The sequence below is a fragment of the Thunnus albacares genome, chromosome 18 (genome assembly GCF_914725855.1).
Source record: "Thunnus albacares chromosome 18, fThuAlb1.1, whole genome shotgun sequence".
Classification (NCBI taxonomy): Eukaryota; Metazoa; Chordata; class Actinopteri; order Scombriformes; family Scombridae; genus Thunnus; species Thunnus albacares.
Genome location: NC_058123.1, coordinates 25,628,819 through 25,652,272, shown reverse-complemented (window position 1 = coordinate 25,652,272; position 23,454 = coordinate 25,628,819). Strand labels below are relative to the sequence as shown.

General features: G+C 39.0%; 1 protein-coding gene across 2 annotated transcripts in view; it reads right to left on the bottom strand.

Moving 5' to 3' along the window:
* vldlr (very low density lipoprotein receptor) overlaps positions 1-23,454 on the bottom strand; it is a 73,114-nt gene that overhangs the window by 33,818 nt on the left and 15,842 nt on the right. For both annotated transcript variants that reach the window (XM_044333300.1, XM_044333301.1), the window contains exons 3-5: positions 16,684-16,806; positions 4,702-4,824; positions 238-446 (exon numbers count right to left, since the gene is read on the bottom strand). In XM_044333300.1, coding sequence (XP_044189235.1) covers positions 238-446; positions 4,702-4,824; positions 16,684-16,806 — 455 coding nt within the window. The remainder of the gene's footprint in view (positions 1-237; positions 447-4,701; positions 4,825-16,683; positions 16,807-23,454) is intronic.

The following is a 23,454-nucleotide window of genomic DNA, read 5'->3' as shown; positions in this document are numbered from 1 at the left end:
ATGGCTGCGATTCATAAGGACCAGATCCAGCCCAAGTAGAAATGCCGTGACAAATTCCCTCTTCTGTCCACGTCCTCTGATGTAATCTTCACTTTAATTATTTCTTTCCACAATTTGTAATCTGCTTTTTTAGAGTCTGTGTTTATTCCGCTTAGAGAGTGTGTGTGTGTGTGTGTGTGTGTGTGTGTGTGTGTGTGTGTGTGTGTGTGAGTGATCTCATTGTGTTTTCTCTCTTACCTGGCAGTCGACGTCGTCGTCACACACCCAGCTGGCCGGGATGCACGACGACTTTCCACACTGGAACTCACTGGGGCCGCAGGAGGACGGAGCACACTCCACTTCATCTGAGCCATCGCCACAGTCGTCCTCGCCGTTGCACACAAAGTTACGGGAAATGCAGCGGCCGCTGGCGCACGTGAACTCGTTTGGAGCACAGGTGATGTTACCTGGAGGCAGTTAGGAGGAGAGGTAGAGAATGTGAGAGAGTTAACAGCTCAGTCTATAAATATAAAATGCACTATTTAATTCCAACGAGAACAAAGTCACACAACTAATTTTATAAGATCATTTTAATCCAACTTATTTGATTGTAATAATAACCATTAATTTCAAGAATCTAAAATCTAGAACATTAATCCTGTATGATGTAAATTACAATTCATAGATTAGCCTTAATTCACCCACTATTATGTAATTGTTAAGCTGTCATTTAAGAGTGTAAGAGAACTAAGAGTTAGTGTCACTTTCAATCTTGAAACTGAACTCTTCATATAGATGACAGACATTTAGGCTACATTTACACCACCTTCAATTGCTGCAGCTCATGGGATTTTCTGGATGATTATGCTGTTTATCCTAGAATAGAAACCCCACAAAGTACCATTATATACTGACAGAGGCCAAATTACCCATGTAGCTTTTCCCTTCTACAGAGATCAGGGGACATAAGCTCAGTAACAGGAGCAAGAAAATCAAAGAATACAGCCATGAAAACGTCAATGATAAACATCTGCAATAGAATGGGTTGTACTAAAGAGCTCAATGATGTCATCTTTCCATTAAATCAGTTCAGTCAAATTTCAGTCCTGCTACATTTGTCCTGGGCAAGTCAAAGTGCTGTTACTGTGAAGCGGAAACGTCAACGGCTCAGCCGTGCAGCAGTAGGCCACACATACTCACAGAACAGCTGAGTGTTGAAGCAAGTAATCATTTGTCTCTGTCGAAACACTCACCACAGAGAACTAAACTGCCTGGGAAACAACATCAGCACAACTGTTTGTCAGATGCTTCATGACATGAGTCATGCCTGGCCTAGCAGCAGCAGCACAGAAGCTTAAGATGACCATGCACAAGCTTCGGCTGCAGTAATGCAAACAATACTCCGTTTGAACTGTGAAGCAGTGGAAATGTGTTCACCATTTGGCAATCTGATAGATGAATCTGGGTGTGGAAGACTTGACTGGCCTGCACAGAACCCTGACCTCAACCCCAGCTAACATGTTTGGGATGAACTGGAATGCAGACTGTGAGCCAAACCAACATCAGTGGTCGACCCGACTACTCTTGTGGGTTAATGTGAGCAAATGTCTGCAGCCAGGTTCCAAAATCTGGTGGAAACCCTGAAACCAGAAGAGCGGACACTGTTGCGGCAGCAGATTAGTGTTACTGTCCATACCCTTGGCAGTGTGAATGTTATCACACTGTACGAGTGACTGCCATGCCAGACATACCCAAACCATGACCATCTGGCAGACTGACTGGTTCACGAGAGATTGATTTACGTGGGCCTGTGGCTGTTCACACTTCGAGGTTTGTGGGTTGTTAAGGTCAATGGCTGAAAACGTGCATTGTACTAAACTGCAGTAAAACGTGCTGGTACACAGAGTTCAAGGACAACAGCAGCTCAGATTTAACGTGAGTGAACCAGAAAATTAACAAATGTCTCCTCCTCAGCAGCTGATTTCACTGATTAGCATCTTTAACCACAGCGGATGCTTCAAACTTGTTATATCTATACATAAATATCTAGAGATCTTGAGAGATCTGCTGCTGTATACACACACATTGTGATGCACCAATACTATGTGTAGCTCTGGTATCAGTGCTGATACAGCTCATAGTGCTCACTCATCATTGGCATGTTTTAGATCGAACTACTGACATGTTCACTGAAGTGATTAACATCCTCTACCGTCAGCACAAATGTCAAGTGTGGAGATCCAATGCTGATCATTCATGCCAATCATTAACTGATATTCTGTCAATTTGTTTTGGTTAAAATGCAGCATGTACTCTTTTTTTAATTCTACTTGAATCCTACATTTTTCCCTCATTAACTTTCAGTAACATGCTACAAGCTGCCTTGCTGTTTTCTGTCAGATCCAATTATTTTAGTTCGTCCAGGCAGCAAAGCTTTATGCTTTGCACCAAAGGCTGGGAGTGTGTTTATGCTGCACAGTGTTTAGGATAAACAACTGGAGGATTGAAAAGTAATTGACGCCCACATCCATTAAAACTGTGTCAGTGCTTGAATAAATACAAGGCATCGACTGTTATACTTAATAAGTAGTTGGGACTTGGAACACTAATGAAAAATTGTCATTGCACTTCTAACAATCTTATGCAAGTGTAAAAAGTGGTCTGGCCCTGCACAATATACATGAAGCAGAGAGGCTTACAGCACAGCTAGAATCCAGAATGACAATCTAAAATTCATTCAGTCAATTTCATTTCAAAGTCTCAAATTGGAGCAGGAGAAGGCCACATTTCTGTGCTGCATTTGGAGGACAGAATTTTGCAGAGATCTCCGGATCTGCATCGAGGCCAATCTGGGCATATTTTAATGGATTGTATCAGTTTAAGTAAACCCCATCAAATAATCTGTTCTCAACTGTTCTATACTCTCCTTCAGTATTTCAAGCAGCCCGTGAAAAGTGAGACAACTTTTCATATAAAACTATTACTTTTTACCATATATACACTGAGCATCTTTGGAACAAAATTTATTTCAGAACAAAATAAGTTCTATCTTAAAAAAGGTTCAATGTGTAAGAATTGGCCACCTGATCCAAACAAATATGGGGAAACATATCACCCCCCCCCCCCCCCCTCACACGCATCACCCCACACCATCATCACTAACTGAATATAGCGTAAAGCTTGCTGTTTACAGTGAATCTGTGCTATGGCGTTGTCAAGATATCAAAATGCTATGGAGACATTAGAGCTAGTAGTAAATTACCAAAGAGCTGCACAGATCAGAAAGCGGTTGCACCATGGAGAAACTACTAAATAGTTATTCACATGCCCCTAGGGTAGGTGTCAATCATAAAGTGTCACAGAACTCACTAATGGTAAAAAGCAGTTTTTCTGCCACACAGCATCATTTTTCATTACTTGCTGCCATTTTGCAACACATTAATCCATTAGAGACCTAATTTATTGATATGATATTTCAATATGGATCCAACTTATGTGCTACGATGCCAAATAGCTCATGCCAGCATTCACATAGCTGATGCAACCCAGTGCAGTTCATCAGATAAGCTGGTGCAACTTTCCAAATAGGCGTTATTTGGGTGAACTGAATGACCTGAAAAAATATTAAAACTTTATAAAGTGACATATTAAGAGTCCTACAGTGAAAGCCTGGTTTCTTCCTCTCATGTTGGACTGAAGGCAGACTGCTACAGTGACTCACTATCATCCCTGTGGTACAAAGTGGTAGTAAGAGACAGTACAGACTGAAGCTAGCTGGTTAGCATGCTAACTTCAGTAGATATCTCTGCAACACGATACATACAGGTCTTTGGCTTAATGTCAAAACTTATTTCTTCACATTCTGTTGATAATTTCGGTGAATTTGAGCGTTTAAAACTAAAATTCTGCCTAATTCTTACACATTGAACCTTTAACTTATTTGCAGCTTGTAGTGAGGGTACTGGGCAGCTGTGTCATTTAGGTAAACCTAATATCGGATGAGGCATCTGCAGTACCCAGTATTAAAGGAGTCTGATCAGGATACTTCTGCAATCTTTCTCAACTCAAAGTCAGAGAATATCTTGTGACCACATATTTGGTTATCACCTTCAGTTGCTCATCAATCACTGGCAAATGCAAAACATGATCTGGACAAATGAAAAAGAAAGTGCAGGATGTAAATAAATGGAGGCCAGGCATAAACTCCACTTGCTAGTCATGTTAGCAACCTTGACATGCTGTCAGTCACGCTGCATTTCACATAAATCAAGTGTCTCAACTCTTACTGTAAACCATAATCTTTACTGGTAATCATGAAATTCCCCACAGCATTTACCATTCTCTCATTTGACAGCAGCTGTATGGTAATAAACTTGTTTAATAAAGTTAGACCATTTGGGGACAAGGCGCAGGTTTAGCCTGGCCTTAAGATCATCTGAAAGACACACCTATATGGGACATGGATCCAACACACGGACACTTGAGTAGGAGAGACATGCAACCAGGGGTTCATATTCACTCCATTCAGCTGAAAGATATTACTCACCTCCTATGGTACATGACTCCAACATAACATTTAAGTTTAAATCCAGGAACTAACTAAAGTGATTCAGAAGTTCTACTGTAATGTGTACTGTAGTAAAAATGATCATGCTAAAATGATTCTGGGGCAGACATACAGACAAATATTCCTTCCAAGTTAGTGTGTTTATGTCCACCTACCACAGTTGACCTCATCCTCTCCGCTGTCACAGTCCTTCTCTCCGTCACATTTCCAGAAGACGGGGATACACTGGGTGGAGCCGGCTCCGCAGCTGAACTCGTTCACACGACACGTCCTCATGTCTACGTGAGCACAAACACAAAACGCACGGTCAATTAATTGTTTTAATATTGCATTGTCCTGTCTCACAATGTTTTATTTTTGTTTGTTCTTTGATGTGTACCAGTGTCAAATCTATTTATATAGCTTCATATTTTGAAAGGAAAACTAATTTGCTTTGGGCAATAAATGTCTCATATTTAATGACATTAGAGAAGGGACTGCAGATGAAAATTAGCTTTAAGCTAACTCTGGTGCAGTGCATCAAATGTTAACATTTATGTTTAAAATTGTACATTGTCACAATAAATACAATACAAAAAAGAAGGGGAAATAATGTTGAAACCATAAAATTGGCAAAAATAAAAAGCTACATTTTCATAATACTTTTTGGTCCAGGTTAGTCCTCCTCTCCTCCTTTAGAAAAAGCAAAATGTGTTTAATTAATTCTTGGTTAGCATGACAAAAAAAAGAAAACTCCAAAAGAGAATCACTGTCAATATGGCCCCGAGGTATGCGCCATCAGTGCCACATTACATTATACACACATGCCAGGAATTAAAGGCATTTCATTTCAAACTTTCAATTTTAAAAGTGTTTTAAAAAGGTGTTTGCAGTCACATCTCTAATCACCTGGTTTTATTTTTTAAAAGACACAGGCTATTTGGGACTCCAAGGCCACGTTCAAGCCTTTCATTCTCATGACTAATTCTGATTTACTGCTTAAATGAAGCTCTGATTTTTGTTGGACTTTTCACATTGTGTTTCTCAATATGGGTAATAGCAGGTATAAGTGTAATGTATGATTCTTACGCAGAAGTATACAAGAAATGTAAAGTGATAGCGTTATAATGTATGGTGTCATTACACAGCTGCAGTGGCTCTATTTGTTGCCTTTTGAGTGTGTTTCCCCCATGACAGCAGGGCCAAAAATAACAAGAGGACAGAGCAAGGACACGGCACAACTGACTTTCTGGGGGGTTGGAAATGGTGAACAGCTTTTGGAGTAGTAATGGTGTTGTTGAGCCACAGGTTATCTGGAAAAAAAAAAAAATGTTTGCACTGCCACTGTAACAAAACAACTGTTTCCTCATATTGACAGTATCAGGTTAAACTGAAAATGCATAAATGTGACTCAAAATCTACTGCCACTATTTCACTCAGCATGCATGTCTTTCACACAACAGAGTTTATTAGATGACATTTCAGCTTCTAGACCTGGTTTGCTTCTTATCCATGTGATCTTCCAATGTTAGAGAGATAAGCTGTTGCCATATAAAAACTGAAACTATACTGTGATAAGGGCTGCTCAGCGGAGCAGAAAATGAAAGGGAATTGAAAAGTGGCTCCTAAAGATAAGTCAATTATTGACTACGAAGATAGTTTTGTTGATAGGCCAGGTGACAATTTGCTGCTATATCTCTGAATCCAGTCTGGTGTGTCAGCGTCTCAACAGCAGAGGTGATCTCAATTCAAAGTATGACGACACACAAGACGTATCCGGTCTCTAACTAGGCTAGTTAACTGATCATGTAGTGATCTTGTCTATATACATGCTCTTTGATGAAGTCAAGCTCAACCAAATCAATGATTAGCATCATTTAAAAATGTCCATATTGGTGTCAATAAGACGATAACTGAGCTTTGGTACCAATAATTTCTTCACTGCATTAGTTTGAGGAATAAAAACATGTTTTAAGTACTTTTTCATTTAACAACTAATGGCAAGTTACATGATACCTGACACACAATCACATTTCTTCCATTCTATCTATATGTAGGAATACATGTGATGTACTGTGCAAAGCAGTTCAAGTCAACACACAAAACATCATGTAACAACTACAGATCACTGCTGATTATGATTTTTCTTACAAAAGTCCCAAGGCCAGGATGTTGAGGGCGTAACAAGTGGACGGAAAAAAAAATCCGAGACCACATAAATTACAAAGCCTGTAGGTAGCAACGGCAACATACAAACATGACACACTGTGTAAGGGTGACAGGAATCCTACACCTACAAACTGTATGTTTAAAAGCCATGAGAACTTAAAAAAAAACCAAAATACTACAGAGCAGCTTCACCAAGTTCAACCCAACAAGAAACCAAATTATGTGTTGAACCTACATACCTGAGTTTCAATACTCAGATCCACTCGACCTCCATACAGTAGGCTGAATAAAATGTGTCAGTAGCAAACATATATATCGCTGCCATTTCACAATTTATTATTAAAACTCAGCCATTGCTAAGCTCCACAAAATTCCAACAATAGAGCCGCTGTACAGTTTACCAGTTCTGTATTCAGTGTTCTGGTTGAAATACACACTGCACACAATTATCTTCTATTTGATGCATTTATTGTGAAAAATACATCGCATGTACATATTTCACCTGCACTATTCAACAATGTGAAGTCACCTCCTGTAAACACTTATTAGACTTCAAGGAGACACCTAGGTCAGCATGTGTTCCCTGTTTGGACCCGTTTTTCTGTGTGATGAAAAGAGCTCAATGGGCCTAAAACATGCACCTGAACCAGAAAATAGAGCTCATATATGTGAGCTCTAGAAAGATGTGACTGATGTATACATATCACAGTCCTGACAACTGTGTTATATATAATATATATCTCAACTACAAGGTTTGTTATAAAAACACTGTAGTCAAATCACTAGAGACTTAAACAGTGTTAGAAAACAGGAGACTTGCAAAGTAGAAACTAACAACAAGTATTAATAGAATTCTGTGTTGTGCAAAGCAGCATATGCTGCGCAAGAGCCTTGTTTGTTTTCAGCTATAATAATGAATAGGGATTTACATTTTATTAAATGGTCTTGTGAAACCTTTCAAAATTTAATTGGATTACATAAACACAGTGATCTATTTGAAACCACCACAGCTGGTTTTCCCTAAAAAGTTGACACTGACAAACAAAGACCTTCCCCTGACAGCAACAGTGTGAACCTGTGTACACACAACACATGGTCAACCAAAACCCAGGTTTTAAGTTGAGTATTAATGGACGACTCTTGTTAATCCCACTTGTTAATGACTACGTGAACAGGAACTGCAGCTCACTTCCTTAATTTAACACTGAGGCAAGCAAACTGACGTAAACACAACTGCAGCATGAGTCCTTCACACAGAAAATGTACATACACAGACACACACACACACACTTACTTTAGATTCCATTCCCTGCTGCCAAGTCATGTGTAACAGCTGGTCAAACAGTACAGTGATATAACAGCTATAGTTGCTGAGTTGATCTGCACGTACACCACTGCAGCTATGACTGGAACTTAACACAACCTCTTAACACGTGCACACACACACACACACACACACACACACACACACACACACACACACACACACACACACACACACACAGAGTGGACTACAAACTGGAATGCTGTTCAAGACCTTCAGTTGACCAACACAAGTTGTACCATTTAATGTACACAAGCACAGCCTGATGTCAGGAAGTTGTTAGATCTAAAGAGGGAAAGATCAAATGTTACAGCTGGACCTTCAGAGGTTCATTCAAGTTTTCAGTATGCAACTTCATCAGTGTAAAAGTTTCACAAGTGCAAGTTAAAAAGTTATGGAGGATACATTTCACCAGAAGCAAACAAAGGGCCCCATCTTACGCCCTGCACACAATGGCACCAAGTGCGACACAAGTGTCTTTGTTAGTTTAAGACCATTGTTTAAGAAGCAAAATGAAGCAATGACTAAACTAAAGGAGGAAATAAATCTGGACAGCCTCTAGCTGCTGCCAGCAGCAGGATCAGAACCTTGGAGAGCTGATTAAGTCCTGATAACTGTGTTAATGATTCTTTACATGATTAAAATTAATGATTTAATTTTTGAACAATATTTAACAAATATTCTTTAACATTTTTGAGTACAGTGATCAGGTTTCCATACTTTCAGCAATTAAAACCCTGCTGATTTTAGCTGTTATTCCATTACTGAACAAAACGATATTAAAGAAACCAAAGCTGTAATTAAAAAATAAACCTTTTCAAAAATCAAAACGAAAATACATTCACAACAAATTAATGAACAGGATCTTAAACTGGTGGTCTGGGGCCAGGGGAGGGTTCAGGAGCAGCAGTTATGGATCGTCCGCCTTCACTTTGCGCACAAGCAGTTTCCTCTGTAGAGAAGCGTCCCTTCTTACTACTTGGCAAATGTACCATCATAATAGCAATCTGCCAAGGTGTAAATGCACCTGGCTTTTAAAGGCAATGGAAGATGACACTCTGATTGGTTTGTTGCATTTTACACCCAAAACACACCCTTGATAATGAGACTAAGGACAACCCCCTTTGGACCATGCGCCTAGCGGAGCGACCATTTTTCCGCCGTTAAAATAGCAAAAGAGGATTTGGACACATCCTAAATGCACTTGTGCCAATGCACTTCAGACCGTGCGCTTTAGATTGTTAAAATAGGGCCCAAAGAGGGAAATGGAAAACTAACAGAAAAAAAAAAAACTCAGGAGAGGCCATAATTAAATGTCTATTTTGTTACAACCACTGAAGTGCAGAAAAGTAAAAAATCTTCAAAATCACACACACAGCGGCTGTAACTAGTTAATCCTAGCATTTTTAAGACATAACCAGAAAATGTATTTGAACTTGATAACTTGATAATTTGTCATCAAAATAACTGCTTGAGTAAACCAAAGTACACATGTGACAATATACTGCTTTTTGTACAATCTGTTTCAAATGCAAGACTTGACTGACTTTGGGAAAACAAAAAACATCATAAGACTTTTGCCTGATTCAACAGTCTGGGTGTAAAAGTGCTGTGTAATTTTTAAACCCTTTGATAATAAATGAACTGTCCAATCATTAAACAACTTGAACAAATAAATAACAGTGTGATAAGGGTGGAGCGGACAGAGTGATCTACTCTCGCGTAAAAGGATGAAAAGGTGAGGGAAAAAAAAACAAAACATTAAAATGAAGATGACAGAAGATATTGTGAAAGCAGAGGGATAATAACATTTGAGCTGATTTGTACTGGGACAAACCAAAGCTCCATTTAATGTCTGGGTTATTAATATAGCACTCGAAGATAATTACTATTCTACTACTATATTTACCACTCCATTGTCTAGGCCTATCCAGTGACTGCTTTTTTGACTTTAATTTTATCTTTCTAACAGTACAGGAACCAGGGAGGCCTTTGGCAACACTTCAGTCATTTGGTTTTGAATAACTCTGGTGTTTAAAAGACTCTACTTGTTTTGGCAGAGTGCAAAAGGGATTTGCCCTCACCGTTAGGTGTAGTGTTTGCTTTCCAGTTAAATCATTTATTTTTATATTGTTCTCAGGTCTGTACACTCAACCTGCTTTGTGACACACTGGAGATTGAATCGAAAATAACACTAGCCTATACAATTGGATTAACACATTTATTCAAAATATCGATGCCACTGCCACACAAAATCCTGTTAGCTTTAGCATGCCTAGCTGCAGTGATATCATTAACTGTCTACCACCAAATGAAGAGGAGGAAGAAAGAGTCTAGACAACGAGCAGGCTGCCTCCAGTGGAGAGCAGGGACAAGAAGAGGAGGCTGCTGCCAAGGACAAGCGAAAGGTGCATGACAACCTGCAGCAGGTGATACTGCTAACATCATGTAGTGACAGTGTTAACAGCGGAGCTCCAGACCTGACCCTCTCCGTTATGCAAGTGGCATGCGAACGCAGCTTACCAACTTCAAAAAATTCAAAATTAACAATTTAAAAAAATAGATTAGGGAGCACTACATCTTGAAGTGTTCATGCTTATGGCTACACAGAAAAACTGATGGAATAATCAACAGGATGGCAGACAAGAGCGCACTGATGAGACGTCTTCTCATCGCCTAAGGTAGGACATGCTATTCTATCAGCTGCTTAGGACCGCTGTGCTATTCTGTTTTTTAAATGATGCCAAGGCGAGAGTGTTATTATGGCTCAGCTGATTAGTCACTCTGGGTCTGCTCCAATAGGTTGCAGGCATGCTGCTCGTCACAGTCTGACAATAGCAGTGAATGAACGTTTACATAGTGTCGGTAGCATGAAATCCTGTTAAGCCTGTTGTGTGTGAATTGCATCAGATCAGCTGCAAACACCATGTCAGATGATTGACTAGAAATAGCTCTCACATTTCTAGCAATCATAGGAAAGCTTTTGTCCAGTGTGGAAAATTAAGTTTTGGTTATGTTGTTTCATGATGAAAGCATTGCATTTTGTCATAGACTTCATTCATGACATATGATTATGTCATATTTATTTTATTTGTGAAGTTACGGATTGTAGCAGAAGTGTGCTGAGAGCTGGGTTGCCTATATCTACTGTCAAACGAATAAAATCTTAAGTGCGCCTCTTGGGGTGCCCACTTTTCCTCGAGGCCATTTCTTGGACACTTATTTATTATTTTATGAAAGCTGTAAGTACTCCAGCTGGTAAGGTGCCAACTTGATATCTATTGCTTAGCCTATGTTAGAAATAGCCTGATATTGCTTTCTGCAACTCATACGTGCGTATGTTAGGGGAAAAATGGGGCTGGTCCAGATGAAATTTCCAGGGATGAATTTTGTTCCCAGTCTGACCCTGCCAGTAATAGTTGAGAAAATGAGATTTGTGTCTCAGGGATATAATGATTATTTTAATTGGTATGGATTCTCCGCTGTAGGAAATATTTCTCGTAGATATGCTTTTGTGAAAAATGTGTATTTTTAAAATGATTTCAGTAAAATTTCTCACTAAGAAAATGCCACCCTACCACTCCCAGGATCATTTCTCCTCATTTTTCAGGGGTGTAACAAGTATATATCATTCTAGTACTTGTAATAACAAAGTGAGCCCAGTTTGTGTACAAAATGACAACTTTTTTTTTTTTTTTACCAAGCCCTTAGCTGACAGTTTGACAAGTGACAATAAATGAAAATGATAACCCAAAAGGTTCAAATGAAGACCTAGAATTACATGTCACACTAAATAGATCTATTGTGTAACCTTCTGTTGCTTCATTGATTTAGTCAGTTAAAAAGAAGCAAACCCACTACTTCTGTACTACTGTCAGTATTTTAGAGATTTGATATCATGAGCTTATGTACAAAAACATTTAGGATTTCTAAAAGTCTTGTGGTCTTGCCATGTATGTACCTAGAAAGCAATTTCTGTTTTTCTGAAATTCAACTTTGTACAAGCTCTTATTGTATTATTAACACTTTATCTAGAGAGTGTATACTCAAATTAAGTCCATGAGTTTTCTATTGGCATGCCTCGGTGCACATTTTGACTGCTTTGCACTTTAAAACAACACTGACTTGACAACAGTATGATCAACAGTATAGAGCCCAAAATTACAAATTTGTCTTCATGTGCTTACAAACCCTTCTATAGTAAGACACTCACATAGGATACATAACCTTTAACATAGTGTTCCCAAATATATGTCAATATGGTTATTAATCTTTGTTTTTTTGGGTACTGCTCATACAACATCTTTCAACTTTTATTGGGTATGACAATAGTTCGCAGTTCATTCAGTGTGCTAGATTTTTTCCCTCAATTATTCGCCTATGCACCTTTCTGTATACAGCTATGTAAAAATTCCTTTTCTTTGATCATTTTGTACAAACAGCAAGCATTTATTTTGTCTCAAACTTCTGTCAACTCATTTAGCTGATGAAGACTTGCAGGCTTCTGAAAACCAGCAAGCCTCTCTTTGTCCTCCACTGACTTTGGTTTCCGCACATTGTTACGTTGCCATTTTGAAGTTGAGGGTAGACCCTGAAGATTTACTCACAGTACCATGGATGAAAGACACCATCTTTCTTCAGTTGGCTTACAAAAATTTATAAGCCAACAGACTCAACCTGAGTGCTTTAAACATTCAGGAAGATTTCAAGAAGCACAGTGAACATCACACCAACGAGTGTTTGAAGTGCTTTCATCTTCCATCTGATGTTTATCTACATACCTGAGGAGACGCCGAAGTCCATTTGTCTCTATGACAGCACAGTGAAGACAGTGCAGACAAGAGATTCTCATTAAAAAGAGACTTCACTACATACACTTTCCATCATGACTCATCTTTGATTGAACGAGCACCTCAGCGAGACCTCACATCACAGTTCTACCATTTAAAGCTTGACACTTCTCCTTAGTTCTGTTTAAACAACTTATTTTCTTGACAGTGCTGCTCACAGGGGACTCGCCCTCACAGCTTTTAAGTGCTTCTCTGAATTTTTTGCAACAGTGTGAGATACTGTTAGAAACAGCAAGAAGCCATGCACTCTGATGGTCAAAGAAACTCTGCAGCTGGTTGCTAAACCAACTCAAAACTTTAAATATACATTCTGTAACATAAAAACACTCAATTATAATTGCAATTCCTGTAATCAAAGTTTATTGTACATGTACAGTAAAGTACATGAAAACGTGCTTGAAGTATCAAAAGCAGAAGTACTCATTATGCAGAACAGCTCCCGTAGTGTATTTTGTTTGAAGCATCTTATTCTTGCACACTGTTGCGTAATTTAAAATGTAGCAATTTATCATATTTTTAAGGTGATCATATGTTCTTGGACATAAAATTTGAATCTACAGAGTCACTAGTAACTAAATGTATAACAGTAAAAGTATAAAGTAGCATAAAATGGAAATACTCTGCTAAAACTAGGGGTGGTATATGAAACAGTATATACACTGATGAATTTGTGTACCATTAGTTATTTTGCTACATTGTTTCTCGATTCATTTTTACACATTATATTAATTTTAAATAATTTTGATTCATTTGTGTAAGGCTTATTTTGTTTAAAAAAAAAAAAGGCATCAATTGGCCTGCTTAGTTAACCAATCTCACAGCACAGCTGCTGTCATTAACTTTTTTTTTTTAAATTTTGTCATACAATGTAGTATGTATCATAAACTAATGAATTTATCTATTTAATCTGCAGTGCAACAGCTTGGTAACGACTGCTAGCTAAGGCAGCATTTGAGCCGTGATCACTTCTTTCAACATCTGACGACAAAAACAGAAATGCGCAACTACCTCTTGCATTGCAAACATGAAAACAGTTTTGCAGTATACGTCTTAAGACAGTACAAATGAAATGCATAATTGAAAATTAATTTTTAAGTTAACCAATTACAGGCGTTCGCAAGTGAATATCACTCTTTCACATGAGCTGGTCCAGCAGGGTGGTGAGCAAGGGTCACACATGGCTCACAGATGGTGGACATACACACAAATGCTAGAATGACAGCAGATTGTCTCCAGCAGCCCATCGGAGCCAGAACGCAATGCGGCCGGATGCTACTGGTGACTTTGGTGAGTAGAGCAAAGCATATGGAGAATGACTGAACCCTGCATCTCCAGATTACACAGCACACTCGTCAGGATGGAAAAGTGATTGCAAACAGGTTGTCTTAAATGAAGGAACAGAATCACTTCTGTTGCACCGGACATTTTACAAAATAAGATATTCGTCAATGACGCTCATCCGTAGAGAGCTTACTTTGATCTTTAATATTAGACTTTTAGTTGAAATCTTTCCCTATTTTAAGAGTTAGTGACGGCGGGCTTCAGGCTGCTGCCAGCAGGTCGCCCTCTGCGTACAGCCGACCGCCGCTTAGGACCAGAAGAGAGTTGCTGACGAAAACAAGCGATGAGACCCGAGGAGTCATGAGAGCAGCTGCTCGCTAACAGCTAGCATTACGTTTGTTTACAGCAGCAGGACGGAGAACAGATGTCTCACTCTGCTACTTTTTGCTGCAACTCTGCTGATACTAAAGACGCTACCGGAGCAGACACTGTCAGTTTATCATTGTAACGTCCGTCGTCCAGCTAAGTATTGATAACACGCTTGATACTTTACAAATTGGAGGTTTTTTTACTTGATAAACGTGGATGCTGATACGCGAAAATGAAATAAATGGGTTTGTTTCTATAGAAAAAAGCAATACTACGGTATGGGCGTTGGGCAAGTAATGTAATGGGTGTATGTCCCAACACTGTGTAACACCGGTAACATCAACCACCGTGGCAAGCCTATTCTGTACATATATGGTCATTGATATTAACTACAAATCAGCAACACAAGGATGTGAGCCTGAATGGGTAAATAAACCATTTTTAGGTTAGTTTGTTCTCGCTGTTTATTGTTTTAGCCTGAATCTTTCACCAGGCACAGAGTCTGCAGTAATTAAGGTTGCTCACACTGTCTGACCTCCTGTGTAACTTCATATTTTATTGTTGATCGTTCTGCCTTGTTGTTAATATACACTCGTGTGCTTTGTTGCTCTGCAAAGCTCTGAATGAACCAATTTCTTCAAAGTAATTTATAGAGAACAGAAGGAGTAGCTGACCTGTGCACTGCAGTGTTCTCTCAGTTGGCAGATACAGCATAAATAATGACCCATCATCATGCAGCATGCAACACATTTACTGAAAAATAGTCACTTGACAAAATTGGAGTACAAGGTCTTTAAACTCAACATATACTCATGCAATGATGAATCTCAGATTAATTACTTGGACCACCTTCAATGTCTCAGACAGATAAGGCACTTGTTTTTTTTATGCAGCCAAAGCCCAATCCATCTTATTCCTCTGTGCCATAATGCTCCGTTGTTGTACAAAACTATTAAGAATAAATCAATGAGCCACACCATTGCACTGGGTGACATGTTCCTTCATTACCATGAAAACTGGCACTATAGTTTATTTTGAGTCCCACATCACACAAACGCTGTCCTGCTGCCAGAAATACTTCACAAAATACCAAATGTGTATTCTTCCACTTCAGAAAACAGCCCTCCACAAATGCGTTATTTACTCATGTGCCCAGCAGTTTTAGGAAATTACCAAGCCTTTTGTTTGTGAGCTGTTTTTAAAAATTAGCCTATATCTTCAGTAGAAACCAGTGGGCCAGAGGTTGAGAGCCACAGAGAGGGTACAGAGTATTGAGAAGTATTGAGACAGACACACTGTTGATTTAGGTCTTTTCACAGGAGTTGTTAAAGATAAAAACATTTAAAATCAGCAAAAAAGAAAAAAGAAACTTGGCTGACCAGATTGAACCTGCTACTGATATTGGTCATCTCCCAACCCTAAAACATACCTCAACTTTATACACCGATTAAGACAATTCTCCCCCTTCTATAAAAGGCATTGTTTTTCACCTTTCTATTAAAAAAAAATAGACATTAAACTTTCTTGAGATTGCTTAGACTTGAACTCAACTGCACTACCTTTGACAAAAAGTGATGTTGATTGCAAAGAACTGTTTTAAAACCTCTTCTTTGATGGATTATTCAGATGTTTCTGAGTAGCCTCCAACATCATAGAGTTGGCTGCTGAGAAGTATTACATACAAAAATTCAGTTTGTGGGGGAAAAAAATCTCAATAATTAAGGTTGGACTTAGATAATATTATCAAAGTCCAAAAGTCCTGAAAGTATTTGGTATCTTCATGCATCAAAAAGGTTCCTAGTTGACAGCTGAGTTTTGAATGTTGGGGTTTCTCCCAACCACATAAACGCAGAGATACAGTATATGGACAACAACGTGTTTACTGTGACTCAAGCAAGTTTCAAGTGCACTGAAACAAATTAAACTCAATGGCTGCCTGAAAGGTAGACATCAATGAAAAAAGTTCATCTTGGGAAGCAGCACTATAAACTCTCTCATTAATAGGATGAAAGCTGTAACACCAGTATGGTTCTTCAAAAATATCTAAGCAATTAAATATACAAAAGTCTGAGGTGTGATGGAGAAGTTTCCATCGTCACAAACTAAGAACAAATTCTGACTTGATTCTTGTGAGAGGTTCATCAGAAAGGAAACCAACTACTCACGGCAGATTTCTACGCTCTCGTCTGACCCGTCCTCGCAGTCTGGCTCCCCATCGCAGTGCCACCGCTTCGGGACACACTGGCCGTTCCGACATACAAAGTCCTCCTCCGCACAAGTCTTTTTAACTGGAGTGGAGAGAAGAGAGATGGATTCATTATACAGTTTTTAATGTGTTCTTTAATGAGACATCTCACATTAAAGGAATAGAAAGACACAGACAATAGGAAGGGAAGGAGAGAAAGACCAAAACCATACACACACACAGCTCATGAATATGAAATTAAGTTCACCCAACCCAAGCCTCTTTCTGTCTCAGGTAAAGAAGGTCACAAATTTACAATTTGTTGCTTCTTGATTGAGCTACATTTGTATTGAAAATGCAGTCAAGACTATGCTCTAGAAATAATTACTGCATGAATTTTCCACCAAAAGGAGAAGATGGCAAGATGGAGAATACATCTAAAAGATAAAGTGAAATCACAAGTGAAACTTCCAACATGGTGTGGATATTTGTTGGGAATTCTTGCTTCACAAATGATGGCTTTGGCAGATGAACACGGAATTTAACACATTTAACACACAACATTTAAAAAAATAAATAAATAAAATAAAAAAAAAATTTAAAAAATCAGATGTCTCCTGGTAGGGCTGAACGATTTGAGCCAAATAGCCAAAAGACAATTTTCTGACTAGTATTTCAATTTCAGTTGGTCTTGTTTCTACATGAATATGATCAAATAAAATAATGCAGTTGCTTGGTATTAAGGTCTCCCAAGTTTAAACCTGTCAGTCAGAGAAAGGTCAATGTCAAAAGTAAACTTGGCAATTTTTTTTATGGATACATTTGTTAGTTTAGCTCACATATATAAAAAGATTTTATTATTGATATACTTAATACACTCACATATACTGAGCTCTGACATTCAAAAGTGGTGTTACATTTATGAATAACATCTACACAGCTGGCCAGTTATGGTATTAAGTCCCATATGAAAATGTTTGATACAGACGATCCCTAAAGCAGTGATTCCTGACATTTTTGTCTTCTGACCCATGAAGCAATGTCTGTCTATGGCCTCATTTCACACATGTCTACAAGCTGAGTTTGAATTCTATGATGGTTGAGGAGGTTAAATTAAGTACAGAAAAAAAAGCACAGACTAGGGCAAAGTAAAGAAGAAACAACTTGGTGTTGCAGAAGTGTAATATTTCTGCTTTCCTATCCTGTTCATCTAATGAAGCATGACATTTCTTTTGCGACCCATTGGGGGGCTGCCAAACCCCAGGTTGGGAACATCTTGCCTAATGATACTGCTGACAGCTTTGCAGTTAAGCTGCTTAATCCAACATTATCATTAAATACAGGCAGCAAGGACTAGCTGCTTCACAGTTCAGAATCCCAAAGGTCCAGATTCACAACTTACAGATTACTAGATTTATCAAGAGAAACACGCTCCACTCTGTTGGCGTTTTTGAAAACCAAAAAAGACCCTCTGATATTTTTGAAAGTAGACAAAGTTACACAGTGGTGAGTCTTCTGTGATAAATCTTTGGCCCAGTCTGATACCAGCAGAAGTACCTGAAGGATTCCTGATGGCCTGTCATGAAGAGAGAAGTTGCAGCGTTTAAAATTGTTTGAAAGGATTTCAAAACACAACACAAACCCTCTATTCTCAGTACCTCCGTGTGCACTCAGGGCTCAAGTGTCTCCTTGACGCCTTTCCTCAGTCTCTCTGACCAGAATACAAATATGAACCCAAGAAACAACCAACTCCAGTCCAAGCCACAACAGCAGGAAGTCACAGTGGGACTCATTAGCAATGTTCTCTTTTATTAATTAATTTTGGATTTTCATCTTTAACAGGTCTGGGCGCCTCAGTCTGTTATTCAGTCAGTAGGAGATCAGAGCTGTTTGCTGTCAGACAGAACTGAGACCAAAATATAACAAAATGTCATCTGCTGTGAGAGAGTCCGGGAGTGGAACATGGACAGAGAAGGCTGCATTATGTTTTAGTCCACCATGTTGGCAGTTGATGGAAACTCAACATCCTCCCCATTTACCTGTTGTCAATTATCCTAAATTTATCAAAACATTTCCACAGCACTAATTCGTCAGTACAACCACAGAGTCGTGTCATACTAACCATTCTGCAGCTCACTTTCTCTAAAATATAATAAGTGTGGTTTTCATTCACTAATTATAATCTGTTACCACCTTCACTAATTTCTTGCTGGAAATCCTGTACATTTATATCTGAAGGGGGTCTTCTAGTTATCAGTTTTTTCCCCTCCATATAGCCCTGCAGTACAATAATGTGTTCTTTTCTCCCTCACTTTTATCCCTTTCCTCACTTATTTCCTTCACTTGTTCTTTCCTCCCTCGCTCCCAGACTCACATGACCCAGATAGATGAGGGACAAAAGAAAATGGAAAGAGATCTGAAATTTATTGGACACACACACACACACCTCTACTGTATCCATATTTAGCTCTGTGCTATCTGCTACCTTCCCATCACCAGGTCATTCTGTCCCAAGGGATGCCGAGGAGGCTCCTGGTGGGGCCAAGTTAATGTGTGACATCTGTCATGTGACATCTGTGTGACTGAAAGTGAGTGAGAGCATACAGCATGCCATCTATTCTATACTCTGTGAGCTCAACATTTGCAGCACTGCAATTGCATTCTGGCAAGATGTTGCATTGGTCTATCACATACTTGCAAGCGCATATTCCTGGTGCATTACTTGTACCATGAATGCTGTATTAGCTTGTTTACCTTGCAATTGTTGTGACAAAAAGCGGCATTTACTCTCAGCCACTGTATCAGTTTACTACCAACTGAATACCCCTCCACTTCCAAGCATGTAGGAGAACTATCGTGGCTGCAAAATTTGCAAAAAATGCAAAAGGCCCTCTAGTGCCGGTGTTTGATTTGTCCATTCAGGGCTTCTGCAGAAACATGGCGGTGCAACATGGCGGGCTCCAAGGAAGAGGACCCGCTCCCTGTGTAAATATAAAGGGCTCATTCTAGGGTAACGACAACATAACTTTTATTCTCATGGGATTGTACACTAACAAAAACATACTTATGAATATTATAATCCATTTCTGCCAAGTCCATTCTGCTAAATGCCACTAAATTCTACATACCGTACTTTTAAAAGATGGCATGTTTTTAAATGTGTTTTCAATCTGTGACCAAATGTCAGAACATATCTTGGTCAGAATTGTTAACTAAATGTAAGGGATCCTTATCAAAACTGTTTTTCTATAAAAAAAAAAATCCAGATATTAAAAAAAAATCTGATAGCAATATTCCGAAATTGGCACTGGTACAGTCAGGCTCTACTACACTATGTTGTGTTTCAATACATCTAAGTCTATATAACAGCTGTATGTGTATGATGAATGTAATGAACCTTTGAGCAGCACACTGCTGTATGATTTCATGAAGTGCATATTTCTGGTTTATAAAAAGGACATTAAATCTACACTATTTTTTGGAGGGAATGTGTGAGACCAAGCAAGGTGATTTTATAGTTTTTAGTTTCTACACTTGAAGTCCTCAGTGTCATACTCAGTACTGCTAAAATACAGCAAAGCTGCAAAGTGGATGCTATAGTTAGAATTTTATCTATGATGTAACTTTGACATAAAAATCAGGGAACTTTACTGTAAAGTGCAAATTTTGTTTTCTTGTCCGCAACCAGGAAGTGATGTAATTAATGCAGAAGTATTTTCATCTTGTTTGTAACTAGCATATGTTTTGACTGGGGCAATATAGACACTGTTTATAATTAGTAGTTTTGTAGCATTATAGTGTTATATTTGCAATGGAGGTGGTATGTTTAATTGCTTAACAGTAAGAAAAGCATCAGTCATTTTCTATGTACTCTTATTTGTATTTGTTGGTTCACCTTTTCTTCATTAAAAACCTGCCAATCACAACAAAAGTCTGTTCCTCAGAGGATTGTGCTTCAACCTTCAACCAGGCTAAGAATAGCAACTCTGCAATAAAATGTTTGGAGTGTGACAGTGAAAGGCATGTATCTACCCTGTACTCAGGCCCTGTGTCAAAAGAAACAAGGCTGTTAGAGTCTCCTATAGATCATGGTGGGAAGAAAATGCTTAAGAAAAAACACCCAACTCAGCTTCTACCTCAGTTTTTAGTAATGGTGTAAATCATGCACAAAGGTTTTATCCACATCTACCCTCAAGGTCGTCATCAAGGAAGGAGGAAGATGTATGTGATCTTGGACGATCAAAGTAATGCATCATTAGCTGGGACAGCGTTCTTCAACGTCTTCAAGATCCAAGGAACAGCAGAGCTATATCGCTGGAAACTTGTGCTGGAGTTGTCAGTACAATGTGTAGGAGAGCACATGGCTATGTAGTTGAATGACTCTATGGAAACCTCAGTGTCCACCTCCCAACTCTGAATGTAATCCCATGGTTGACAGAGATGATATCTCAACTCCAGAAGCAGCATACTACCACAACTGTAAGAGGGCTATAGTGGCTGAAATACCTGCCCTTGATTCTTCAGCAGATATCCTGCTCTTACTAGGATGGGACATCCTTAGAGTCCATAGGGTACATCAGCAGTGTAATGAAACTCACAATGCTCCATTTGACTTGACCGAGGGTGAGCCGCTGTTGGCAATGTCTCTCAGTGTAGTCACACTCCTAAGACAATCACCACCTTTAAAAACATGCTTCCTAGATAACAATCATCCCAGTCACCCAGTTAAGAGATCTAAACTGGGTGAGATCTGTTACAACGGTAGAGGACTCAGTGGTCAATGACTGTCAGCGATCAGCGATGGACAACAGTGTCGTCCATCAGCCCAACCCTAGCTGCAGGAGCTAAATAAGTTAAATTTTGCTTGTCCTTACACTCCTTTTTCATTCTCAAAAAGGCATCAAACATTGAGTTGTGTGTGTCTTTTTGGACGCATCAATCAACACAGGTGCTGCTGTTGCTCACCATCCCTTGATCTTAGGTCTGTGCTGCAGAGTGCTGGCCACAGAAATAGCTGAAGTAGTCAAAGAGAGTACAGTACAAAGGCTGGACAAGATAACTGTCTTCACTGACGACAAGATCTGGCAAAGCAGCTGCAGTCAGACTGTGGCACCAACGTCAGTGGTACTGCCTAGGACTTGAAGCTTGCACCTGAACATGTTAGTGAGACCACTGTAGAGAACTACCTTTTCACTCAAATGCACTTGTGTTTTTAACCCCCCTCACGCATCCAACATGAGAGGCAGGTGAGGATGAACTGCATGCTGCATTCTAGACTCAATGCTATTCCAATCTGGAATCTCACTCATGAGGTTCTGAGCATGTTTATGGCTGAAGTTACTGTCAATCAATTCCAGGCCACTTATAGTGTAGTCTCCTCAGATCTTGCTCAGTCTACGCTTACACAGCCTACAATCCCTCCAGAAGACTTCTCAAATAGCAACACACTTAAATATCAGTGTAAGAATATATAAGCACTAGCAGACCCATTATTGGCAAAGTGGCACTGAGAATATCCAAGTACTCTTCAAAGCATCCAGATCTCAAAGACTGAGATGAGGTGTTGCTAAAAAAGATAACAAGCCAAAAGAAATGAGTGGTTCATGGGAAGGGTAATGAAGGCCTTACCAAGCAAGAACAGTGTAGTTGAGGAAGCCCTCCAACCTCCCAGGGCTTACCAGAGACCTGTTTCAGAGTTGGTGCTACATTTGGTAACTGGCGGGGAGTGTGGTGTAACTTTGGCATAAAAATCAGGGCACCTTATTGTGAAGTCCAAGCTTTTATGTTGCCAGGATGTGATGTAAATCATGCAGGAAGTCTTTTCACCTTGTGTGTGACTAGCACATGTTTTGAGTTGGGTAATCTATTGAAATCCTATTTCAGTTCTCTTCCTGTGGCATTGGCAGTGAATAGATTCTGTTTATAGAGATATGATTATTATTTGTTGTAGTATTATAGTACTAGATTTGTAACTGAGGTGGTATGTTTGCTTACCTGTACATGTAATAGGAGGCATAATCAATTATTCTTATGTGATCTTATTTGTATTTTTGTTGCAGCTTCACCTTTGTAGAGTCCTGCCAGTCACAACAAAAGCCTGTTCCTTGGAGAGGTAGTGAAGAAAGAGTCCAACTGGCTATTTAATCAAATTCCAACATTGAAAGAACAGTTTTACCATTACATAACTTGCCAACAGAGACACTATTGCAAACTAACTGTTGAGTTACATTTACTTGTTACACCTTCCTGAATATGAAATTTCTTTGCTTTTCTTCATGTCATAAGGCAAAGCAATATCATTTAAAAACACATTTTTATTACAAGTAAACTCAGTGTGCATTAAAATGCACGTACAGACAGTCAGCCAAAAAAACAGTGTTAACTGATTGTCAATGAAAATAAGCAATTTAAAACACATCATTTTGCTGTTGTAACTTGTGATAGGCATTTGTGATAACTGACAATTCATAGACTAAAATTAGGTGAAGGAAATCCAGATTAACTACCAAATACAGTAATTCATTTGCCTTCCTCCAGACTCAGTCACAGCCAACTGCAGCAGTATTTATCATTGAGTATCATTTAGCACTGAGTTACACTGTGAGCCATATGCATGAATACAGATCAGGAGTTAAAGTGAGGTGAAGGAGGAATTTGTTTTGGCTAAATAGCAAAGTTGCTGGTAAGGAAAATGGGCTTCAAAATTAAACACCAACTTCTGTAATGTTTGGCAGCAACCAAATTTAGTGCC